This window comes from Aulonocara sp. 'chitande type north' Nkhata Bay, linkage group LG16 (assembly GCF_057382095.1).
Source record: "Aulonocara sp. 'chitande type north' Nkhata Bay isolate Kocher_YH1m ecotype deep benthic linkage group LG16, A_spYH_male_GT1.1, whole genome shotgun sequence".
In the NCBI taxonomy this organism is placed as follows: domain Eukaryota; kingdom Metazoa; phylum Chordata; class Actinopteri; order Cichliformes; family Cichlidae; genus Aulonocara; species Aulonocara sp. 'chitande type north' Nkhata Bay.
The window spans coordinates 16821802-16846972 of NC_141359.1; the positions used below are offsets into that span (position 1 = coordinate 16821802).

The following is a 25171-nucleotide window of genomic DNA, read 5'->3' on the forward strand; positions in this document are numbered from 1 at the left end:
GTTTATACTTCATACTTTGCGACTGGTTCTACGTGACAAATGTAATACATACAAGTAAACTCTATCCAAGATTATTGAAAAAGGTGTATCATAGGGAGGATTGCTTGGCTGTCATGCAGTTCAAATGAACAGAATTTGGGATTGCAGATGTTTAGTTCCTGTAAGGACAGCAAGACATCTGAGCAGAAACATGCTCAGAGATCTGTAGCAGTAGTAATTCTTTTTGGAACCCCGCCCCCAAAAAAACATTTTTCTGTGTCAAATATGAGAATTTTAGGTCTGTGTCTATATACTTAATATCTCTGTGTTCATACTAAAGTTGTCCCAATACTTGAATTTCAAGACAAAAAGACAAAACATTTAGATGCATTTTTAAAAATAAAGGTTAGAAAAATACAAACAATAATATCGGTGACAACAGTACTTGTAGTGCAAAAAAATATAAACACCACTGTACTGTTATGTATATATATTTGCTGGGTTTTTAGTGATTTGGCTCCATGTTTTGGTTGTTGAAGAAATTGTTAGTAAGATAGGTTGCCACTGTTTCTAACTCAATGTATACTTTTCTCAGCTTCAAACTTTATGACTAACATAACAGTTTTTAGACACAAATATTATCCTGTTAGAATAAGACCATCTTTTATAAAGTTATAAATGGTCAAGACTGATCATTTCTGCTCCCACATTAATGTTACCATTTTGCGATTAGCCACAGCGGCTAGCTGCTACCTTAATGATAATAGTGGTAGCAGCTAGCTAATAATGGATAATGTGGCTATCGGATAAAAGTACCTTCGGCTGCTCTCTCATTTTACAGAGGTTGCCACAGCAGATAGGTCCGCATGTTTGATTTGGTCCTGACACAGCTCTCCCGACTATTCAGGCTTGGGACCAATGTCATGCCAAAAAGTGATCATCTGCTAGCAAGCAGTTGCCAGTTTTTGCCAAAAAATTATTTTCTGTAACTGCTGTAAAAGACTTGTTGAAGACTTGTTATAATTTATCAAATATTTCTGTCTTGAATGATATAAAATCATTTTGAGTCCAGAAAGAACATTTCTGTTTCAAGCAAAAGCTGCAGCCAGTTTTTTGGCAAAGTGCAAAACAGGTATTTAAAAAAAAAAATTTAACTAGTAAACCCCCGTGCTACATGCAGGAGACAGGAAGCATACAAGCATACTTACATATGCCACGATCATTATAGTATGATATATTATATTGTGACACACCATTCTACTCTGACATTACATTCAGTGCTCAGTTGAACAGTGAAATGTACAAATATCTAAAATTGTGGGATTTATATAAAACATTTGTAAACGCAAGACAGATGTTGTCACTCATGGTGCCTGAGGCAATGTGTATGCAAAGTTTCATCAAGTTTTGTTACTTGTCTAAGAGGAGAAAGGGAACGTACAATCAGACATACAGAGATACATCTGCAATAATCACTATAGTGTTATATATAACCTCTTCATAAATCCTGTTTACACAACCTATTTACCGATATATAAAGAAGGTTATTAGACATAGAAAACATATACAAATTGTCAGACGTTAGTAATCATCTTTTGGCGTGACATCGTGTTTGAGTGCACTTGCTTGAGACCCCCTAAGGTTGGGTTTGTGGCTATCAGGTAACTGCTGATGAAACTAGCTAACAGTGATGTGTGTGTGTGTGCCAGGTTAACGTTTACGATAACTGTTCGGTACCTAAATTTTGTTGAAACGGGAGCCTTACTGACCTTTAAAGTCCCCAAAGTGTTGTTCAGTGTTGTGAACTTCAGCTAGGGGACAGGCTGTGTGATGGATGGATGGACAGTTGGATGAAGTTGTGTGTCAGCTGGAGGAGCCAAAGATGACAATGTTTGTATCAATAGTGTTGCAAAAGTGTCTAATCCAATAGTAATTTTTGGTATCAATTATAGTCTGGGAATCGACTTTTTTTTTTTTTTTTTGGACAACCTCATTTTGAGTTATTGGCCATAGAAACCTTTACCTGGGCTATCGTAAACTCTTGTATTCACCATTTTCACTAATTTCCATTTATTTTCTGACATTTTAAAGCCTAACAGACTAAGCCGTAAAATGATGAATCAACTTGTTCTTCACTTTGCCAATTATAAACATTTGTTATATATAATTATTGACATGATTGATATCTATGACTTCCTATTGGACAAAGTAAACTGTGTGTGTTTATTGTGTGTCAGTGTCAGTGAGTGCGTTGTGCTGCACGGGATCTTCAAACTGGGCAAGAAGAGTCACGACGTCCTGCTCACCCGAACCAAACTGACCTGGACGCCTATCATCCCGGAGAACCCCACAGGTCAGTGTCCATGGTGATGGGTTGTCATGGTGTTGAGTAGACGTGGTGGTGGTGTCAGACAGACAGACTGTGGGTGTTTTTCTTTCTGTATCTAGAAGCAGCTGGTGTTGTAATGGAGAAGTTATCTTGTGTTGAGACCACCTAAAACTTGACATCACACACACGCACACACACGCACACACAGTTCCATTGTGACACAATTAACCCCACACCCCCACCCCGGGTACGCTCCCTAATGCTGCAGTGTGCGTTTTTTTTTTAATTTGGAGGAAAAAGTAACATGTCATGCTAACAGACTAAAGCTTTATCTTTTCAGAATTTCGTTTTTTTTTTCAGTGTGAAATTGGCTCTTGTAGTTGACTGTGGAGTATGACTACATCTTATCAGGACACTGATAAATCCAATACAGTTTGCCAGACTGAAATCTGCTGTCTGGACAAGCCTGTGTAAAATCATCAGATGTGTTTTTTGTGTATCTAACCCCTGTTTGAGCCGTTTATGTTTTAGCTTACATGTGGGTGAGAAAACAAATGAAAAAAAGACCAAAAAAGTTTTTTTTAAAATGTTTACATTTTATTCTGTTTAATTCTGTTTCCTGTGATCTTTTTGCGGCCCAATAGTTGTAGTAGGCTCTTTGTTCTGATTCTGCATTTCAAAGCTTTGAATCTTTAAGGAGTAAACATGACTTGGGATCTGATGATTTTTTTACATATCTACAGATCAGAAATTATTTTAATCAAAACTTAAAAGTGAACCTAAACGAATTACAATTTGTAGAAACATTCTTATTACTAACCAAATCTGAAGTGCAAAGTAAAATTATTTCTAAATTATATAACAGCATCCGGTGGTGTAAAAACGACAGAACTCTGTATATTAAAGCGAAGTGGGAAAAGGAGGGTAATTTGACAATTACAGAGAAGTGTTGGGCTCACGCATGCAAGATACAGTGGGCTACCACTGGGTCTAATGTTTGGCGTGAATTTTGCTGGAAAAGCATTATGAGATTTTTCATTACCCCTGCTCAACAAAGATATCAAGGAATTGGTGATAAATGTTGGAGATGTGGGGGAGATGGAGCCAACCGTTTCCACATCTTTTGGGACTGTAAAGATATTCGCCAGTATTGGTCTCTAATCCATGATCATTTACAAAATGTTTTTTCATTTGTTTTTCCTTCAACTTTTGAGACCATGTTTTTGTGCAATGCACCAGTGGATAAACTGAATTCCAACGACAGAAGACTCCTGTATATCCTTCTGGCCGCAAGTAAAAAGCCTCTTACGAGAAGATGGCTTAAGCCTGAACCACCAACGATAGAAGACTGGATACATTCTGTACAAGAGATCTATACGATGGAAAAAGTGTCATTTTCTCTTAAACTTCAGAGGGATACATTCTACGGAATATGGTCTAAATGGACAGACTATGTTAAGCATATGAGGTGTGATTTTGTGTATGATGTTACAACCCTGAGTTCTACGTAAACCTACCTGCCCTGCTGCCTCCTAACCCTAGTTTTTTTTGTTTGTTTGTTTGTTTTTGTTTTTTTCTTCTTTTCTTTTCTCTTCTTTTTCCGTCTTCTTCATTTTTCTATTATAAGTTAAAATGTGACAGCAAAGAAAATGTAAAAAGGCAAATTACGTGTTATGTTCAACAGCTGTCCCAATAAAAGAGATAATAATAAAAAAAACAATAAATGGAAGGACACTGCATTTCCCAATGAGAAACTGGAGACGTTATCTAATATATGGTATAATGAAGATAAAAGATCATAATTATACATCATGCCCTGTAACAGGAGACATTTTTAGCTTGTATTTATTTACATTTAAGTAAATTAACTATAGCACTTTAGCTATTAGGAATTGACAGCCATAATTAGAAGATTATGATTGATTATGAGATGAAGTGTATCAGACTAATAGGGCAAGAATTGATATTCACACCTATACGAGGTAGCGTCATCGTCCTGTTTGCTTAATTGTAGAGCTGATTAACCATCTTTATCTCACCTTTAATGATGAAATGGGGTTTTATTTATTTATTTATTGTGAATGCAGTTTGTCTTTAGGAGTTCTGTGTCTTCAAATGACTTTCACTGGGCTTTACACATCACTTGTTAATTCACATTTGACTCTGGCTAGAGTGATTGGATTTGTTGTCCTTCTTGTTCATAAATTCTTGAGGTTTTGAGTGAATTTTACCTTTTTTAGACAGTAGCAGTAGCAGAAAAGAGGAAATCTAGGAAAGGGAGCAGTGGAATGAAATGCAGCAAGCTCACAGGCTCAGAGTCGAATGAAGGACTCATTTACTGAGGGCATTTTTGACTCTGGGGTATGCACACTACCCACTCTAGTAATCATGCTGTCTTTAACCTTCAGCTTGCATAGCTAAATAAATTAAATGCACCTCAACACTTGACTTAGTAGAAGATCTCTTGCCTCTTTACCCTTCCCCCCCCCCATCTTCACCTGTCCTCATATCTACCATCTATACATCCAGGCATCAGCGCTCCATATCTCAGCTACATCTCCAGTATGCAAAACCAAAAGCCAGCCCTGTGATGGCTTTAAAGCTTAAACGACTCTGCTTTATTCTTGTGTAATATGGTGGTATCATTTTGCTGTGAGATTTCTGGTTGAAAACCGTTCAAACAGAACTGGTTAGTGAAGCAGGATGAAGGTGTAATTTAAATGTGTGTGTGTTGTTGAAGCCAATCTGTTTTGCTGTATTTCATCCAAGCTAATGTCATTAAGCCAGCACTGTGTGTGTGTGTGTGTGTGTGTGTGTGTGTTGGCAGTAGTAGAGAGCAGTTGGTTCAGCCCGTGGGGGGTTATTAGAGTCTCTCAGTGTGAGGAGATTAACACACACACACATACACACACACACACACATAGTCAGCCTGTCAGCATGCTGTGTGTGTGTGTTGATTAGATATTTCTATATAAATGGATCAGCTGTTATTGTTTGTTTCTACACATAAATCCATCCTGTCTGTCTCTCCGTGTGTCAGGGAGGTGAGATCTGAGCGATCAGACAGTTGTGTTGTGTCAAAGCAGGAACTTGCAGCTGTGCTGAAGAATTTAAAGCCCAAAATGCAGTTAGCGCACAAGAAATCAATGCACTGTTGGGAATCATTATACTGTCAAACACCCATTTTTTGTAATATTAGAAACATGTTTACCTCAAGTTGTGTTTCATGTCGTAAGCAGTGAAGTATTCGCTGGAGTCAATCCTGTGCTTCTAAAGCAAGAAAAACAAAAAAATATTCACATGAAGAAACTGAAACAATAGTGTCCAAATGATGGATGTGGTTTTTATTTTAAACAGAGGGAGGATCGCTATTGTTTTGTTTTGTCTTTACAGTGATAAGCGTAGTACGTTCAGTCAATATTACTTATACTTTATTATTGTTGATTTAACTCTTCTTTGAACTTTTTCTGTCTTTGTATAGGAAAACTGTAAATAATAGCCTTTTATAACATCATAATTATTAATTTTACCAATTATTATATTATCTAGGTCTCCATTTGTTTGCAGGAAAAGAACAGTATCTGGTTTTAAATAAATCTGTACAGTGATATGATGATACACACAGTTTAAGCACAGATTTATGTGTTCCCACTGTTTGTGAATGTGGCCCAATAATGGGATGACCTGTGTTTGACCTGATGTCAGATGTAATTTGTGTATTGGTAGAATTTAGAGTCTGTCCAGCAAATAACAAAAATAATGAAAAACTAAAAACTAATTTGAATATTATCCAGATAATATTAGGGATGGACCGATCTGATATCACGTATCGGTATCGCTCTGATACTGACCTAAATTACTGGATCGGATATCGGAGAGAAATAAAAAATGTAATCCGATCCATTAAGTATCACGAAAGCACCTCACAAAACTTGCGACATGGGGTAACTCAGCTCATAACCTCAGTACGTCAGAGCAGTATGCATCACGTGATAGAGCGGCTGTGGCGTGCGAGACCTGTCGGTGGTCTGATTGAGCATTTGGAGCCTCGCTACCAACCCGGCATTTCATCTCAGAGAAAGTTATCACAGAGAGAAGTAAAGCAAGCGTGTAAGTTCATCTCTGAATGTTTGTAAAGCATTCCTGCGTTAAGCTTAACAACCGATATATGGAGAGGCTGCCTCTTCTCTCCCCCTCCCTCTCCTGCTGCTACTTCAATCATGAAACTGATCAATGATCAGCTGATCGGCTTTTCTGTCGCAAGTCCCGTCTCTCTTGTTTGTTTTTGGCCCACTTTGCACCAGAAAGAGGAAACCAGCGGCTGAACAACAGCAGCACGTTTAAGCTTGATCAGCTGTTGTTAGAATTAGAAAAGTTGAATCAAAACGTGACAGTGAAAACAAACTTTTTGAAATCATGAAGCACAATTTACCAAAGGGGAGACAAAAACGTTAGAAGTTAACACGAGACGTGTAGAGTATTGCAATCTGATTTTGTAGACACTTCCAGAAACAAATGCAATCTTTTAATCACGTCGCCTCATTCTACTCACTTTTTTTTTTTGCAAAGGTCAAATTACTCCTGACTGAGCAATCAAAGTAACTCCCTGCTTATCCCAGTACACCCAACAGTAGTAAAAATGTGGCAAAAACTGGTAAAAATGCACATTAATTTCCACTTCTTAAAATTGGTGGAAAACTTGTTTAAAATTTGTTGTAATTTGACTGGAAAAACACTTTAACTCTTCCCATGATACTGAAATGTCAGTTGACCAGAAGAAAGAAGATTGTAGCTGTTTAGGATTATCAAATTCGATGGTGGAGTAATGTATATTGTAGGACTCCAGGAAATGAATGTAAGTCAGTGTAATGTTCTCTGAAGTGATGGAAGCATGACTCCGATCCATAACTCCCCACAGTTACCACATGGCCTGGTCACCATGAGACTGAACTGCCACTGAGAGTGTTTGTATGTGTGTGTTTGGGCCACGCACAGGTGCTAACAATTCATTTTTCCCCATTTAAAATTATTTTAAGAATCAAATGATAGAATCCTCTGGGAAGTGAGTGGATAAATGGTTATTAAAATTAAAAGTAAAAGGAATAATTACATGACTAATGGCACATAATTTTTATATAAATATATCTGCGACTGTGTGTGTGTGCGTGTATGTATGTGTGTGTGTGTGTGTGTGTGTGTGTGTGTGTGTGTGTGTGTGTGCGTGCGTGTGTGTGTGTGTTAGCACAGCAGGATGTGAGGACCTGATGGGAATCTCATCTCCATCTGGGAATGAACCAACGTGTGCGTGCGTGTTCACAGTGACTCTGTAGGTCCTGTCAGCTCAGATCAGAGTCATCTTTATCGGGTTAGATGGAAAATCATCTTCCTACCCCTGACAGTGTTCTGCTGTATGTTTTTCTATCCAGGTATGCTTTTACTGCGTCGGCAGTATGTTTGGGATCATTGTCATGCTGAAAAATTTAACCGTTTCCAATCACATGCCTTCCAGGTCATATTGCATGGTGGAACAAAATCTGATGGTACTTTTCTGTGTTGATAACTAATCAATTGAGACACAATCTCCAACACTATTGACTGACACAAATCATGACAGAGCCTCCACTGTGTTTTACAGATGGTTGTAGACAAGAACTCGACTGAAAATGAGTGAAAAAGCAGCCAATGTCCAAAGAAAAACTTTGAAAGACCTTCAGAAAGCCTGTTGCTCAAGACCACTTTAAAAATTACTGACTCTGTGGAAGTAAAATCTAAAGAAATGAGTGGTTACTTCTGTATGTATTTTAAAGTTATATGTTATGTTGCTATTTTTTTTTAAATTTATTAAATGTCTGTCTTTCTTAGATGTGAAGGAAACCGAGGATAGAGGGTGCTTGCTAATATGTTAAAGCCCCTTTGAAATAATTTACGATAATAAAGTAATTTGCCTTGACTTACTTTTCTGCTTTCAAAATCCACTTGTGTTTTTTCTCAAATTTAAAATGCATAAATGATAAAAATGGTTTTGATTCCTCACCTTTAACCTCTCGTTTGACTCAGAAGACAAATACTTTAAACGCAAATAATATTAATTGGACACAATGAATGAAGACTGAGCAACAACAACCAGATAGACTGTTGTTACACACAATGACCCTGACATATGGATGCTGGTCTCTCTGGGGAACAGGGGAGGGTGGCGTGGGCATATTTGGTGTTTGATAACAGCAGGAGGTATTTCATAGAGAAGGGGGTTAATCAGCTATCATTTATAAGCTTTATGAGCTGTTTACACTGTACTGTACAGGTGCTTTGCATCAAGTTAATATCTCTTTTTGTCTCTTTGAGCACAGAATTGATTTTCCTACTCTGGGTTTGTTATGGGGCTGCACATTTTCCTTCATGTTCCTTAACCTGTTTGAGTTCAAATTAAATGAGATGCCAAGAGGCCCCTGTTTTGCGATTGTTAGATTATAACAGTATTAAATGAATACTGTTTAAGTGCACCATTATAGGTTTTAAATCTGGGAGGATTAAAATATTCTTTTTTTGAAAATATCTCTGTAGATCTGAATGTTTCTGGTGATTAAAGTGGAGTTTGTTTTTGTTTATGTACATCTACCAGCTGTGCCATGCGTTTGTCTCTAAAGCTACACATCTAATATGGCCATTTTCATTATTCTCCCCCCAAAGGGAGGGAGTATGTAATTGGTTGTGTTTGTCTGTCTGTTTGTAAGCACAGACTCTCTCTGTGAATTATTACAAAGGTCTTCAAGTAAACTTTTATAATTCAGGCTGATAAAATGTCTATAAATTTTCTCTGATGTGACGACTTTTGAAAATTTAAATGATGCTTAATTTTAAGAAAACTAGCCTTAGTAACTGACAAAATTGGTACTGTAAATATTGGATTTTGTTTTGGACATGTCGATTGTTCTTATTTCATTTAAAAAGTTTGTTATTTTGAATTAAATATCAGTATAGACAATAAATTCTCATCAACAAGTGTGCAGTTGTTGAGAAGTTATTAAAATTCCTGCTATAAGTTCCAAAAAAAACCTTCTGGATGTGCTTGAGTTCTACTTTTGTGGAAGAAGAAAGATGTTTTAGTGAGGTGTTGCCAGAGCAGCTTTACTGCACTGTGACACTGTATCTCATCTCTGGACGTCTGCTGAAGTGAGGGAACACAATCCTTTAAAAGATAATTCCCCATTTGCTGTTTTGATGATGGTGGTGGTGTTTAACGCAGGTGTATACATGATCAGTCCTAATACTATGATCACTGACAGGTGAAGTGAATGACACTGAATATCTCTTCATTGTGGATGGAATATATTGGGTAGCAAGTGAGGATTTTGTTCACACAAAAGGAAGGAACAGTGGTGAAACAGCGACAGGGTCATTGCCGGCCAAGGCTCACTGATGCATGTAAGGAGCGAATGCTGGCTCGTGTTGTCTGATCCAACAGACTTTTCTGATAGAGAGGTACTAGAACACACAATGTGTCACAGTTTCCATGTTTGTTGTTTGAGTATGCATAGACGTAGGCTAGTAGTCCTGGAAGTGACCACTTACATCAGGATAGAAATATTTTATCATAGGATGAAGGTGATCACATCTTCTTTTAACACTAAGTATAAAAGGAGGGCTGAATCGATCATGAAAAAGGTGTTCCTTATATCCTCATCTCTTATCTGATAAATCAGAATCCAGGGAAATTGGCAAATTCTCACATTTTTTAAACTGAAACCAACCAGTTTAATTTGGTGTGAAAGCAAAAGTTTCCATAAGTTTGTTTAGAAGTTTACATACTGTAAAAGGTATTTACATTTAAGTCAAAAGCTCCTTGTGAAAAAACAACAACAAAAAAAGCAAAAAAAAACTCCAAAGTACTTGCACTACTGTCATCTGCAAATGAGCCACGCACAAGCTCACTCAGACACAAAGTATTTTCTTTGTGTCTGAGTGAAATGTGATGTAACTCTGAATGGACTGTCTGAGCTATGCTAATATTATCCTCGGAGGATTAGAAGATTAATATGATGCTGGCCAATCAGGTTTCAGAATTCTTTCACGATTGTACTTGTTGATGCTGTACTTTACATTCTGCTGACAGCAGCAATGTGCAGCGTTCATATTTGATTGACTATTCAAAAGAATTTAAACATACAGTAAAACATCAATCAGACAAACTAATCACAGAGTTTGTTGTTAATGGTAGTATCCTTTTATACACTTACTTTTTCGCAGTGGATTTGAATGTTTTATTTAATAAGACTTTAGTCTTAATGTTTATAAAAAGAAAAAATGGCATTTTGACATTTTGGGTAAATCTCAGCATTTCATCTGTTCACACTGGTCAAGGATGTTTTTAGCTTAGCTTAGCACAGAGACTGGAAGCAGAGGGAAACTGTTAGCCTGGATGACTGAGAACCTTCACAGACATACAGCCTGGTCCCTTTCAAAACGTACCCAAACCTCTCAGATGTCCATCATGTACCTTGTTCATTAAACAGTGTGCTGTGTTCAAGTGCTGTTTGTTAACTACTTTTTTCTCTGCAGGTGAGACTGGTGTCCCACAGTCAGGTGAGGTGCTGCTGCAAGACATATTTGCAGTGAAGGTGAAGCGGAGGCGAGCTGCGGGCCAGGAGTCAGGGGGACCCGTGCTTGGTGTGGCTCTCTTCTGGTGTAGGAGGAAAGGGAGAAGGCTGGAGGAGGACACGCTGCACCTCCACAATGCCTCCTCAGAACACACACACACCTGGTACAACACCCTGAAGGAGCTGCTCACAGGTAACACAGACATTCAGACTGTCATGCAGTTCAAGCAGCAAGCACACAAAAGCAAACCAGGAGTTGAAAGTATTTTTGTCAGTATTCAGCATCTTTGTCTTAGATGGTGGAGCTGGTCAGCCATTAACCATTTGGGGTTCATGGTTTCTGTTGTTATCCTGTTAAAATGTTGAAAGTAACACCCAGATGCTGTGAAATTGCTATGGAAAAAACAGTGGAATGTAAATTTGACCAAGCTAATGGATGAGACCCAGTGTGGAGGTTCCTTGGGCCCACATTGAACATCCAACTGTGACGGACTCACTGAAAATGTGACTGGCAGTTTGTGTTACATAAGAGCTGAAACAGGAGAAACGTGAGTCAGTGCTTCAGTGAGTGTCATACTCTAAGATGATTAAACTGTACACACACACTGCTGAGTAATACTGTTATAAGTAGCACGCTTAGCATCTGTCCATTAGATGGTTTGATGAATGGAGACTTATTTAAATGGAGTTTGTCATTAAATTCACACATTACAAATTTAAACTCATATTTTTATTTACGTCATAGCTAATACAGCTGTTAAATGAACGAATAAATACATGGATTCTTACTAGACATACAACATCTGTATTACTACATGTTTTTGTGCAAATGTTGTCAGTAAGGTATCCTAAAAATTGCCACACCCACAACTGTAAATAAAAGGCAACACTTTTTGTAGCATAACAAAATTCTGATGCTGGACTGTATTCTGGGCTCTGATTATTTGGTATTTTTGCTGATGACATGCTACCATAGCAAATAGTTGATTTTGGAGTCATAAAGTCTTGTTTTTGATGTTCACTTTCATTAACAAGAATGTTCTGTTTGGAAAAGCTGAAAAAGAAAAATCAAGTAGTAAAGTGTTGGAAATGTTTGCATTGTTGGAAGATTGAATTATAATACATTTTTCATTAGGCCAGAATTTTAATTTGTTATAATATCTAAAAAACGGTCATCCCCATCAGCCTCAGCTGTTCTTTGTGTTGAGTGCTCATTCAGTGAAGTCCCATTGTAACACTTCAAGCTTAGCTTCAAGCTAAGATCTTAGCCTTTTTAAAGCCTTTGTTGGGTGTCTGACTTTGAAACCAAACAGTGGAGGATTCTTGTCATGTTAATCACAAGTCATTACCAAGTGAGATAACCGTGCTTCATGCTCCTTTCTGATAATAATGGGGATCATAATTTACAAAATCAATGTTTTATTGAATAAGACTTGAAACTAGCTCGTAAAATCATCAGTGTTCACAGAGGTTTCAGATCATGGAAACAGAGCTTTCCCCCCCCCCCAGAAACTTCTGTATAACTTAAAGTGTTTCTGCAACCACAGGATTTGTCCCTTGCTTGGGGGGGATCCAGGGTTAAAACACTTGTGTGTTGCCTACAATTGTCAAGTCCAAAAGCTACAAAAGCTTTTATATACAATCTGTTTTGCTAATTAACAAATGTTAGCATGCTAACACACTTAACTAAAATACTAAACATAGTAATTAAACATGTGGTTTACTGCAAGTGATTGCATTAAAACTTTGGCTTGCAAGTTAGTCTGGACCATAAACTGTTTAGATTGATAAAGCAGTTTTTTCTACAGTCTGTGGAAAGGTTGCAGTTTATTTTACTGGTTGTTCTGCTTAGATGTGCTGACACCCTGCCATTATTATAGTTCAGGGGCTTTAATGTATAACATTTCAAAACCTTATGTTATTTGGAACAAAACTGAGCTGAAATCTGTGCTGATATTTTTCTAAGCCAACGTGGTCAGTCAGCACTGCAGCTGCCCAAGATATACCAGGATTTAAAACGCACACCTTTGTGTTTTGTACGTCTGCAGATGATTTGCATGATGATGCAGTGCTAGCTGCTCAGATTAAAATTTCATTGTTTTCTATCTGTTCATCACTCAGTTTAATGAGGTGAGTCACAGTTACATCAGACCAGAGAACTAATCTGCTAATCCACAGGAACAAAGGATTACACACACACACACACACACACACACACACACACACACACATTTAGCAGTACTCAGTAAAGTGCTGTCAGCAGTTAAATCATGTTGTCTGCAGGAGAGATTAGTTACTGTCTGCATGAACACGTGTGTATACAACCACTTCATATTTAGTGCATAAGAAATATCTCTGAGGCTTGGAGCTTTAGACAACACACACTGCAAGGCTGAAAGCATGGAGACATGACTTTTTTCTAGTTTCAGATTTTCAGCAATATTTCTGAATCTGCAGCTGCAATAGCTTTAGCGTGGTCTTGTTTAGGGGCTGGGCTGTTGTTGGTGTTCAAGTTCAACCAATGGTGTGCAATGTGTTTGACGTCCGAGCCTTGAGTTCAGTTCTTCTTCACCATGCTAGGAAACCCCCCCCAAAAAACAATCTTATGTCTCTGACTCAGTCTCAAGTATCAAATAAAGTGCAGAAGATGTCACAGTTGTTTAGTTTCTTTAGACATCAGTATATTTTTTCTATAGAGCATAAAGTTTTCAGAAGAATAACCTCTTCATTGCCCAACCACCTGCTGCTAAAGCTCTGGATGTTGCTGCAGTCGGACGTTCCCAGACGCTGATTTCCCAGGTGCACTGTAGTGGGCGGTGCGTGGCTGACAGTTAACACACAATAGAAATGTTGAAGTGCTTGTTGTGTGGATTTAACTCACATGGACACATTTTACATTTCAGTTCTTCTCTATTTGTCCAACCACGCCAACTGCAACAGAGACATTACAAGCTATCCATAAATGAAGAGGTCAGAGGTCACACACACATTACTGTCCTTTTATCACCATGGCATCAGTCTGACATGTTATCGCTGGTCACCTGTCTGTCTGTCCATCTGTCTGTCTATCAAACCAGATTACCCATGAGGCCCTGCAGCAAAGTCACAACTTCTTCAAGTCTTTGTCTTATGGGCTCGCACTCACACTCACAGACATGAATGGCCCGCAGGTCGTGTGTCAGCTCAAGTGGTCACACTGCACATCAAGCTGTGACGGCTTTTGTGACTTTACACACCGCAGCAGAGGAGTCTGTGTGCCTGTGTGTGTGTGTGTGAAAGGTAAACACAGTCAGTAGCTCTGCCGCTGTGCGGACATTAAGCCTATTTTCCAGCCAGAGGTCAGTGTGAAAAGCGTATTGTTGTGCGAACCATGGCGTCACCGAGCGGGCAGTCCCGCCGCAGCCGACGCCGGCACCACTTCTTAACCTTCGGGTCTGAACAGTCATCTGCACAATGGTGTGCACAGCGCAGACACTTCCTGTTTCTGGAACCTCATTTTTTGTTGTTTGCTGTGTGAAGCAGCTGCAGAATGCTGTTCAGAAAGTGAATGGTAGTCAGTGACAAAAGGCGAGAACTGCTGCTGTATAGACTCCAATTCCATACTCACAGTCAGTCTGCAGGATCGACTGACTGCAGTTGTTTAACACCACAACAGACTGACAGGTCGGTGGAAATTGCAGGACAACTGAAGTGAGCGTTCATAGGTCACCAGGTGCCACAGCGACCCCTCCCAGATCTTTTGTCTTGCGGTTGCTGCTTGCTTACAGAAACCTCGGGGTCACAGTATCAGAGTAAAATGGGTGTTGTTAGTCCAGTGGTACTGTAAGTTGTCATATGGTCAAAAGGACAACATCAAAATGCAAGGTTTTACCTTTAGAAATGGAGTATAGTTGTGTTTTATTAAATTCAGGAACCTGCTACCCATGCACTGTATTTTCCATCGCCTTTTATTTATATATAAGAGCTCCAGGGACTCCCAGGAGGATGAGTGTTACCATCTGAGGTGGCTTTCCTTACACTCTTTTAGAAAGGTGTTTTCTAGATTGTTCCTCCTCAAATCCAAAATCTTGAACTAGTGAAGCATGTCATCGTGGTGGACAACCAGATATGTGAGCGTTTGAGCTGCATACTCCATGGGTGCAAATGCTCTGAGCACCATGTCACTAATAGTTTGATATTGATACCCTTCCTCCCTTTTCCTATAACCTCTGTCAGCCCGCACTGTCCACTGTGACTATCATTTATAATTAAAACCCCCTTAATTGTAAAATGTTTCAACTTGCAGTGATTTTTTAAAAAAAGTGTAAAGTAGCACATTTTCACACTAGAGAAACTGATACAGACTGAGACTGATCTAATGACTGCATGTTAAATGCTTCGCAGAAAACTTGTGTAGGTAATGAAGCTGTGAACTAATTAAAAATGATCTAAGGATGGAAAGATTTGGATTTCCTTGGGTTTGCGATGACCTGGATGACTGAGAACATACACAGACAGGAAAAATGATGTTTGAAAGCTATAATAAAATGGAGTCTGTTTGTAAACAACATGCAGCAGTCCAGTCTTAAGTGCTCAGTCAGAAACTCAACACTACTCCATGGTAAACTACTCCACTACGGGGATTGTTTACCATGGTAACATTTCAGCAGCGCCATAGCAACCTGTCACTGGTCAAGGCTCGGAGATGATCTGATGGATACTTGACCTCTTTATATCTGTGAGTCTGTCGTCTTCTTACATTTGTTGTGAAGATGGTTCCTTTATGACAGAAAGCATCTGTTTATGCATCTTTTTTCGATGGAAAATCTAGGTGTTTTATCAGGCTTATATTATATTATAGAATTTTTTTAATGAGTGTACGTGATGTGTTGGTTGTATGTTTGTTGTTTGTTTTGTTTTGACATACTGCGAATCAATTTCCCATCAGGGACAATAAAGTTACCATTGACCATTGACCATTGACCATGCATCAACAGTGTGAGTGATTTCTGTCATTTTTAACACATTATTAGCTTTTATAAGCAAGTTGCCAGTATACACTCTCTAAAAGAAGTGTAACTGGTCTAAGTGTTAAGTCTTTCTTTTTCAACACTCTGGAAAACCCACTCATTTTCAAATGTACAGATCCTTGTTTTGACCACGCCTTTGCATGGTCAAAACAGCTGCTCCTGTGTTTTAAATGCTCAGTTTAAGAAACACTGGTCAAAAGAGATTTCACAAGTGTGGGACAGAGGATACTGCAACAATCCTAGTTTAGGGTTTCCTGGTATTGAACTTACTGAACTAAATACTGACCTGATCGGCAGTTTCATAAGCCACTTTAAAAGTACTGCCAATCCCACCAAAGAATACTTCCAGATTTCAAAATAAAGGTTTGTTTGGTTTCCATTTCTCTTGTTATTAGCAGTTAAAGAGCAGAATAATCCATGCTCGTTAAACTGAAGGAGAATCAATTACAGCACACATGAATAAATATTGAAAACTAAGCAATACAACTTTGCTCCTGATGATAGTAATGAGACCCTCTGTTATCATCACAAGGTCCTTTCTTATAATTATAAGATCAGTAAGAGATAAGGTGTCTTTTGAGGCCTTTTTTAATTGATTGCAATTTCCACATAAAACCAAAAAGAAATGTAGGTTTATTCAGGCTTGTTTGCTTAGTGCTGCAGCACAGATGTGTTGCTTAGAATGGAAATAGGCCTGAGATTTGTGGGACAACGACAGGGTGGAGATTCTGGTATTTGATGGGGGACCACTAGAGAGATGTGGAGGTGTCGGGTAGCTCCTCACAGGAGCTCCGGAGAACCTGGTCAGAGCCGTGGGGTGGAGTGATGGCAGGAGGTGCACATTGTGTATATGTGTGTGGGGGTCATTAACAGGGCGAGGTCACGGCCTTTTGGGAGCAGATTATAGTAATGAGAGGGATAATGGAGCTGGTGTGTGTGTATTGATCTGAGATGGTCCAGAGGGATTCATAATGCGGTCTCTAAATCTGCCTAATGATGCGTCATACAGGGGGTCTGTGTATGTGTGTAGTGTGTCGATATTATAAAACAACACACACACACCCATCAACCAGTGTTGTAGATGTAAACAATATTCTGATGTATCAAACAGGCCACCTCCACATATACTGAAGCAGGTGTACAGACACGTGTTATCTGTTTATTTATATATATATCTCTGGGTTAATACTTTAAATTTAGGGCATGTGGAAGTCAGTTTCTGATCCATGCAGAATTTTAAGTGAAGATGTTCTTCAGTTTGTTCAGATACTTAATGTCAGCCACGATAACAAAGTGTGTTGTGATCAGCGTTCAAGTAAGGACAGTTAGCTGTTGGGCTGTTTGTCATCACTTGGTAAGTTGATTGTTGTTTTAATTAACGCATTCAGAGCTCATATTAAAATTTTAGTATTTTTAGAAAAATATTTGCAGTCTTCCAAATCTTATTGTCCAAAATGAAAAGTTATTTAACTTCTTGAGTACACATAAATAAACATACAAAACTGCTTCATCTATCAGAACACAGCTGCAGAGGAACGTGAAGTGGAACCCTCAGCTGGCTATGATGAAAGATAGTTCATAGACATTTTATAATCCAGAACTTTATGTAATCAGCAGCAGTAATTTTTCTATTTTATCTTTTTTGGTCACTAAAAGTGGCACATGAACACATTTTTTTTCTTTCATTTTTGACTTTTAAGGGCACTATATTGTGGACCAAAACACGCAGTGGCATGTGGTGTAGTTGGAAATATTACCTACAGCCAAGGAGCTATGCTAGTAGCAGTGTAAAGCCGCCAGTGTGTCCCACTGCAATGGTTGCTTCACATGCTGCCGGTAACGTTATCACACAGCCACTCCTGAAAAGCAGGTGTCACTACTCAGATATTTGTTAAATGCTAATAAACATGAAGTGCAACTGAGTCTCAATAAAGGAGACTCAAAGGATCAAAAACTCATGACTGTGAACCAGTTTGCCACCAACTGGTTTGCACATCTGGGCAAAATCTCTTAGTAATGCATGGAGTCGTTTTTGATCCTCTGAAAATGGGGGGACTCTGCATGAAAATCACTGTAATTACTGAAGTGTTAATGGAGCGCTTTTGAATTAAAGCTGTGTCTACTTCACATCTACATTGTTTTGTTTAAAATTCACTGTTGTGGTATTACTGTGCTAAGATGTATGGACCTAACTATCTTTCAGTCTGTTGAACAATAACTGGCTCATAGCCCATCACTAGTGTAGCTAACCAACCATTGCAGGGTTTCATTTTCTTTCAAAATCCAACCTATGATGCACCTGCTAAATGTGTGTGTGTGCATGTGTGCATGTTTTCAGGGTTCAGCAACCGTCCTACAAATCTGAAGGTCTTCATCAACCCTAGCAGCCACAAGAAGGAGGCCGTTCACATCTACAGAGACCACGTGGCTCCTCTATTCAAGATGGCTGACATCCGAACTGACATCACAGGTTAGTCCATCCAAGTGTTTATTTTTCTGCTCAGTAGAAACACTGAAAAATTATAATTATAAAAATATAAATAAATGTACGTATTTTTGTGTGTTTATTTTTAAATATAAAACTATGTGAGGCAGGGTTTTAACAACTAGATCTTTACTGACACCAGACATGATACTGAAATCTGTGTGCGCGCGTGTGTGTGGAGGGAGTCCAAAGGTCAGAGTTAATGGCAGCTTCTGGTCGCTAGGTAACCTGATATAGGGGGCGGAGCTTAGCCCATCTGTTGTGACAGAGGGAGACAGCCTCCTCTGCACTCCTCCCCTCATCTTCTCCATCTTTTTTCCTCTCCTTTCCTGTCTCCTCCTGTTTCCAATCATTTGCTCTTGTCTCATTTCCAGTCCTTCTCCTCTCTGCTGTTTTCTTGTTTTCTTTCCACCTGTCCTCTTTTCACCTTTCTGTTTTCCTCTCCTGCCTCATATCCTTGTGTCCTCTTTCCTTCTCATTTCCTATCTTCTTGTCTCATCACTTTTCCCATGTTTCCTTTTTCTCCTCCTTTTTTCTTGATTCCTCCTGTTTGCTTCTACTCTCCCCCTCTCAGCAGATGGTGTGATATCCGCTGTCCCACTTTTTTTTTTGGCAGTCATCAAACACACACTTCATCTGACCACACATATGCACGAACACTTTATCTCTGTCCATCTCAATGTCTCTCCATCTGCTTACTTATTTTTTCCCCCTCTCTCTGTCTTTACCTGTCTTTCTCTCTCCAGTAACAGAGAGGAAGGGTCATGCTCTCTCAGTGATAAAGGAATGCAAACTGGATGAATATGATGGGTTAGTCATCTATATCTTTTTTGCTTTCAAAATCATTGCTTGGTTGGGATTCATCAGGATTTTTCCATTAAAAAATCCAGAGTAAGAAATTATTGTAAAAATAATTTACAGTTTAAATGTAGTTTTGTTATTATTCATCCATAGATGTTCAGTATCATAATATGTTGCTTTCTGAACCAATGTGTGACTGATTACAGACAGGTGGAGCCACCTTTAATTGTGCTGAAAGTAGTCAACGCACTTGAAGATGATCAGATGATCTGCTGTATCGTGTGTAGAGGTTTCTGTTTGTTAAGCTTAAAGCAATCCGCTGTCAGCACTGTGAGATCGATGAAACTGTCTGTAGCTTTTAAACTGGATGAGTCTAAAATATGCACTTGAAGGCAAGATAAATGATCTCAGGTCCAGGTTAAAAGAAAGCCAGCTGACGATCAGCTGGTCCCTATTCCTCAAGAGGACAGGTAATAGTGGAATCTTACAGTTGGAAATAGTTGACTGTTTAATGGTAAGTGCGTTGACATGAAAGTTACCATGTTTAAATTGTGACATCATCCTGCTGCTGAACTGAGGTGAACTGGATAATCAAATAGCAGTTTACTGTCAAAGGCGGACACTGAAACACACTGACCATGACTGATCTCACACACCTCATGCACACACACACACACACACACACACACACACACACACACACACACACACACACACACAGGTAAGATGATCAAATACCAAACATTAACTGTTCACTTTGTTGTTAAAGTTAAAATAACTTTTCATTCCAATGATAGAACAGCAGCTACAAGTACAGAAACAGCTATCAAATTCTCATCAGTCTTTTTCTGATGGTGTGTGTGCGTGTGTGTGTGTGTGTGTGTGTGTGTGTGTAAGCAGCTTTTGTGCTCAGCCCCCATAAAGCTTAATGTGCTTAGAGAAGATTAGCTCCGCGTTGCTAAGCTAGCTGCTGAGTGTGGGTAGGTGGTTGGGTGTGTGTGTGTGTGTGTGTGATTTGGTTGAAACCTACATTTGCCAATTAGGTTGGCTGTCACCGTGGCGACTACAGCTCCAGGTAATCCCATACTCAGGAAGAGGGGGAGGGGGCGGAGACTGTTCACCTCCCATTTACTGCAAATAAAGACTCGGAAGATGAACCTTCTCACTTTCTCACTTTTTTTTTATTACTTTTTTTCATTAATACTAACAAACAATAACTTCCTCCCACCCTACCCTAAAATAAAATACAACTTTTTTTTTTCAAAAGCGATCAAAATATGAGTTTTATCTTTCGTGTGACTCTGTATGGGTCATTAGTAGAAATGTGACTGTAAATGATTCCCTCTCTGTCTCTTTGAGCTTACCATATGATAGACTGTCCAGAGTGTATCCTTTTTCTCACCCTGTGATTGTGAGTTCTTTCTTTTTTTTTTCTCTCCATCTGTTATGGTTAAAATATTGCTCGAAAGCATTTCACACCATGAGTTAAATATAATATATTTGTTTTAGTTTTATAGTCAACTTTATTCTAAACTTACGATTTTAACACTTAACTTAAGATTCTAAAACAAGACATGGATTATACTGCTGCCTGTTAGTGTGTAGACCTTTACAAAACCCCAGCAATCATAAATATTAAAGAGTTTATGAACTTTGGTGACTGTAGGAGAGCAATTCACTGGAGCTTTTCAAAATAAAACCCATCACAGTCATTCTGAAATCCAGTTTCTGTGTGTCTACTAGTTTAGTTGTAGTCTAATTCTAGTATCAAAACTTTGGTACTGATGTTTTTCTACTGAACAAGAAATGTTGAGAAATATTTGTGCTTAATTAAAATACAAACCTTTGCAGTGAAAATACAACCTAGAGTATTTATAAATATCCATTCACCATCCTTCGCTATTCATCTATAGTTAAAGAAATAAGTACTCAGCATCACACATTCAGGACCACCCTGCACAAACATTTTAGTTAGTGCCCAAAAACATTGAGGTTACTTACCCTGTTGTATTATAAAACAAATTGTCAATTTTACTAGAAAAGCCACATCCTCTGCTGGATGGTTTTCCTTTAAATCATCAGGAGTTTGAGATCTGTGAAATGTCTTCTAGGTGTATTATACTTTTTGTGGCTGTGAGTTTGTTAAGTCCGCTTGGGTCCAAATAATGTAAATGTTGTCATTAGGTGCCAAGATTGAGTCTGTGACAATTTTTTGTGACCATGCGTTTATGGAGACTTCACATTTCAATGAGCCAACAATGGATCAACACTTCAAGCAGACCTCAAAAGCGCTATAGAGGACTATAATGTCAATGAAGTCTGTGTCCTTGACTTAGTATAACCACCTCATTTAGCTTCACAATAAACCCTTATTTAGATTTGGATGATTGAGACTGACTTGTCTAAATGTCTACCTGTCCTCACACTAGTTTTTTTCCACCTGTCCATCAGGGTGGTGTGCGTCGGTGGAGATGGTTCAGTTGCAGAGTTGTGTCATGCTCTGGTCCTCAGAGCCCAGCTGGATGCAGATTCCCCAGAAAAACCAGTGAGAGCCACACTGCCACTGGGAATCATCCCAGCTGGTAAGCAAGGGCATTCTCATATAGAACCACTGCTTTAAGGTCTCATAAGGTTTGGTATGCTGGTATGCAAAAACACGACATGAAGTACTTTTATTAACGGTCTGTCTTCACATGTTTGCAGGTTCCACAGATGTGGTTTCCTGTTCTGTTCATGGAGTCAGAGATCCAGTCACTGCAGCCCTCCACATCGTCTTGGGTAAAGCTTACATGTTGTAGATCTGTTACATAGATTGGGGTTGGTTGGAATTGTCTTTAGTAAATCTATATTTGGATCACCTAATGTCGTCTATGCCTTTTTATAAATCAGTCCAAGATTTTACATTTTCAAGGACAAAAATCTGTTCTGTTTTAATATTAAATCTGTGGCAATCATAGCCAGGTTCTTTGTGTAACAGACTAATTTCCTTAAAGCATATCACACCAAAGCTCAGCTTTTGCTAAGCTTTGGTGTGATTGGCTGAATGTCAGTCCGGCAGCAGGGACAGTGTTTAAGAACAAACAAACATGCAGACAGACGGTGAGACTGGACTCTGGAGGGAGTGAACAGACAGATGTCTAACAACAGGGTCTGTTTCACTTGAAATCACTAAATCACAGGTTTACACTGCTCGCAGCAGCCCCGCCCCCTTTGTCTCTGACCACCACACTGTCAGGTAAACACGGTAACCAATCACCCAGCAGCAGGGCGGGCAGCTGTGTTTGATTGACAGCTTATCGTGTGATGATGTTTCATTGTCACTAATTAATACTGCAAGCTGAGTTTGTATGTGTGTGAGACAGATGGGAAAATTCAATAGCCCTAATGAGACTACTTCCTGAACAATAGAAAACTGTTAAAATTCCCAGGTAGGAAGCTGTTCCCACGGACACCAGGTGACTGCAGGTGAATTTTCCTGTCTTCATAACACTGAGGTGTGCTCATTCACAATCACATGATCTCCTTGCTGGACGTTAAACTACTAACAGGGGCGGAAGCATCAGTGCTGTTGCTACGGTTACCCGAGCCTGAGCATCCCTTGAAAATAGCGGCTTAACTGTTGACCTTTTATCAACTTATGTTTGGGAGTTGCAGCTGACACTGAAAATTTTCTGTATGTGAAATGGCCTTAGCTTGTTTATAGGTGTGTGTCAGACCTTTTGTATTTCTGGCTGTTTTTTTGTATCTAAAAAAGCATTTCAGCTGTAGAGATCTACAGGCGAAAACTACAACAAATGGCTGCAGGCTGCTATCCAACAAAATAAGCATCCAAAATTAAACTAATGTTTGGAAAAGCTGTTTTTAAAATTCATTGCTCTGTTTAACAGAGGCTGGAAAATCCTTCATAAGGGGGCCAATTCTGTCCTGATCTCTAAACATAAATATATAAAAGCATGACATGGAAGTCACCACCTTGACCACTTTACAATAATCTCATCAATGATCACCTTACCTGTTTAAAGCAGTTTGCCTCGTTCATTGTTGTACGAAAAACTACTTGCTCACAGAGTTTAAATTTTTTTCCAGAAGTTCAAAACCTGCTGAGTCTTTTCTAGCCTGGCTTGTTAGAAACCTTCACTGCAACAATGAGTGGGACAAAAATAGAGACAATTTTAGCAATATGTGAATTTCTCTTTTCTGATATAGGAAAAACCAAAGCAATGCAATAGCCTATACACTGAAACTTCAGCATACTGTATCTCTAGACTCACAAACAGATTCAATATGATATTGATTAATACTCAACGGTTGGCCCTCCTGGTGTTTGGAGGGGTATCTTTGTTGGCACCGTCATCATAGCAGTAACGAACAACCAGAAGGCAAGCTGGTCGAGGTTCAAATAGCAATTAGGATTAGCCAAGCTAGCTGTCTGGGAGTAACAACGGCCTGATGTAACTCATATACAACAGTCTGAATAATTCGATTTTTAACATTTTGATGCCAGAAGTACAAGCAATACGGCACATTTACAAGTGCATAAATGAAGCATGAAACTGGTACATGTGAACCCTGCTTTACAAAAATGTGAGTCTGCATTTTTACCTGCATTTATCCACAAACCAGTAATTTTTGTGCAGGTCATCTACTAATTAGTACTGGGCAGTGTAGAAATGTTGTAGAAAGTGTAGAAAGTTTTTTGTTTTGTTTTTTCATTATGAACACTCTGTTCACTTCAGGCACATTACAGTGATTTCTGCCTTGGCACAGAATGACTATAAATCTACCTTCATTAATGATTTACTCAAGAACTTGAACATTGGAAGTTATAAGAACTTCCACAAGTCCTGAAAAAGTCTCCAAGCTTTCTCCATGAGGATGTTTCACAGCGTCAACAAACTCAACTCACAAAGCAGATGCACTAACCAGCTCCTCAGACACTGAGTCGACTCCCTGCTCGCTGTTTGCTCACATGAACTCAATAAAATAAACAAATCATTCAACTCTTCTAGAGTTTTTAAATGTTAATAGAATGAATGTTTCAAATTCTGATGATAATAGTAATTAGAGTCATTTCACTGTGACATATTACATGACAGTAATAATTTGATTTCTATGCTATCAATCCAAAAAGCCCAGCAGCCTTCTCATACAGTGACATAACAACATCTCCACAGAGAGTTGGGGTATTTTCAAAGTATGTTTTAGAAAAGCTCGTTTCAAGAGGGGGAAAATTATGGTTTAATTCAATAAAAAACAAAGTTTAAAGTTACAGCCTTGGAGCTGAGCAGCAGCCCTAAATCCTCCTACTGGTGGTTTCATGTGTCCATTTTTAGCGGTGCCCTTAAAAACGAGATGCTGCATCTCAAGGGGCTATCCTTTAAATAAATTAAAATTCATTCATGTTGCAGTTGTGCAGCAGTCTGTTACAGGTGCCATTTTAGATATATGACTTCTGACGGATGTCTTTTGTCTCCTCCCTAAATCCTTGTGTGGGATAATTATTGGTTGATTTGCATTTATTTCAGCATTTTTTAAAAATGACTTGTGTGAGCATTTTACTGCTAACAGAAACAGTCATCCAGCTCATGTGATGCTAACACAACTTTCTAATAATCAGTTGGTTTACTGTTGAATTAACTCAGTCATTTTGGTGTTTTTACTTTCACTGATTATTATATTTGTACTTAATATATATAGGATATATTAGGTACAAATATTTTTTTTACATTCAACCACTTCATCCACTATATTTTTGAATAAGAGCTACCAATATGGTATGGAAATAAATCCTAAAGGTGGATTAGGAGCCAAACAGAAAGATAATGACTTTGTGATGTAAATGAATATTGGTTGGACCTTTTAAGAAGCGCCGCAGGTTTGATCTCGGTGACACACTGACCGTCTCAGCTTTAATCCTGCGCAACACACACTGACACACAAACACACTGACAACACGCCATATGGTGAGGAA

At 38.7% G+C, this 25171-nt stretch overlaps 1 protein-coding gene across 2 annotated transcripts in view; it reads left to right on the forward strand.

Moving 5' to 3' along the window:
- The window catches only part of cerkl (CERK like autophagy regulator), a 43077-nt gene that overhangs the window by 1774 nt on the left and 16132 nt on the right, over positions 1-25171 (forward strand). For both annotated transcript variants that reach the window (XM_086267951.1, XM_086267950.1), the window contains exons 2-7: positions 2217-2332; positions 10868-11098; positions 18253-18384; positions 19146-19209; positions 21652-21782; positions 21904-21978. In XM_086267951.1, the coding sequence (XP_086124077.1) occupies positions 2217-2332; positions 10868-11098; positions 18253-18384; positions 19146-19209; positions 21652-21782; positions 21904-21978 (749 nt within the window). The remainder of the gene's footprint in view (positions 1-2216; positions 2333-10867; positions 11099-18252; positions 18385-19145; positions 19210-21651; positions 21783-21903; positions 21979-25171) is intronic.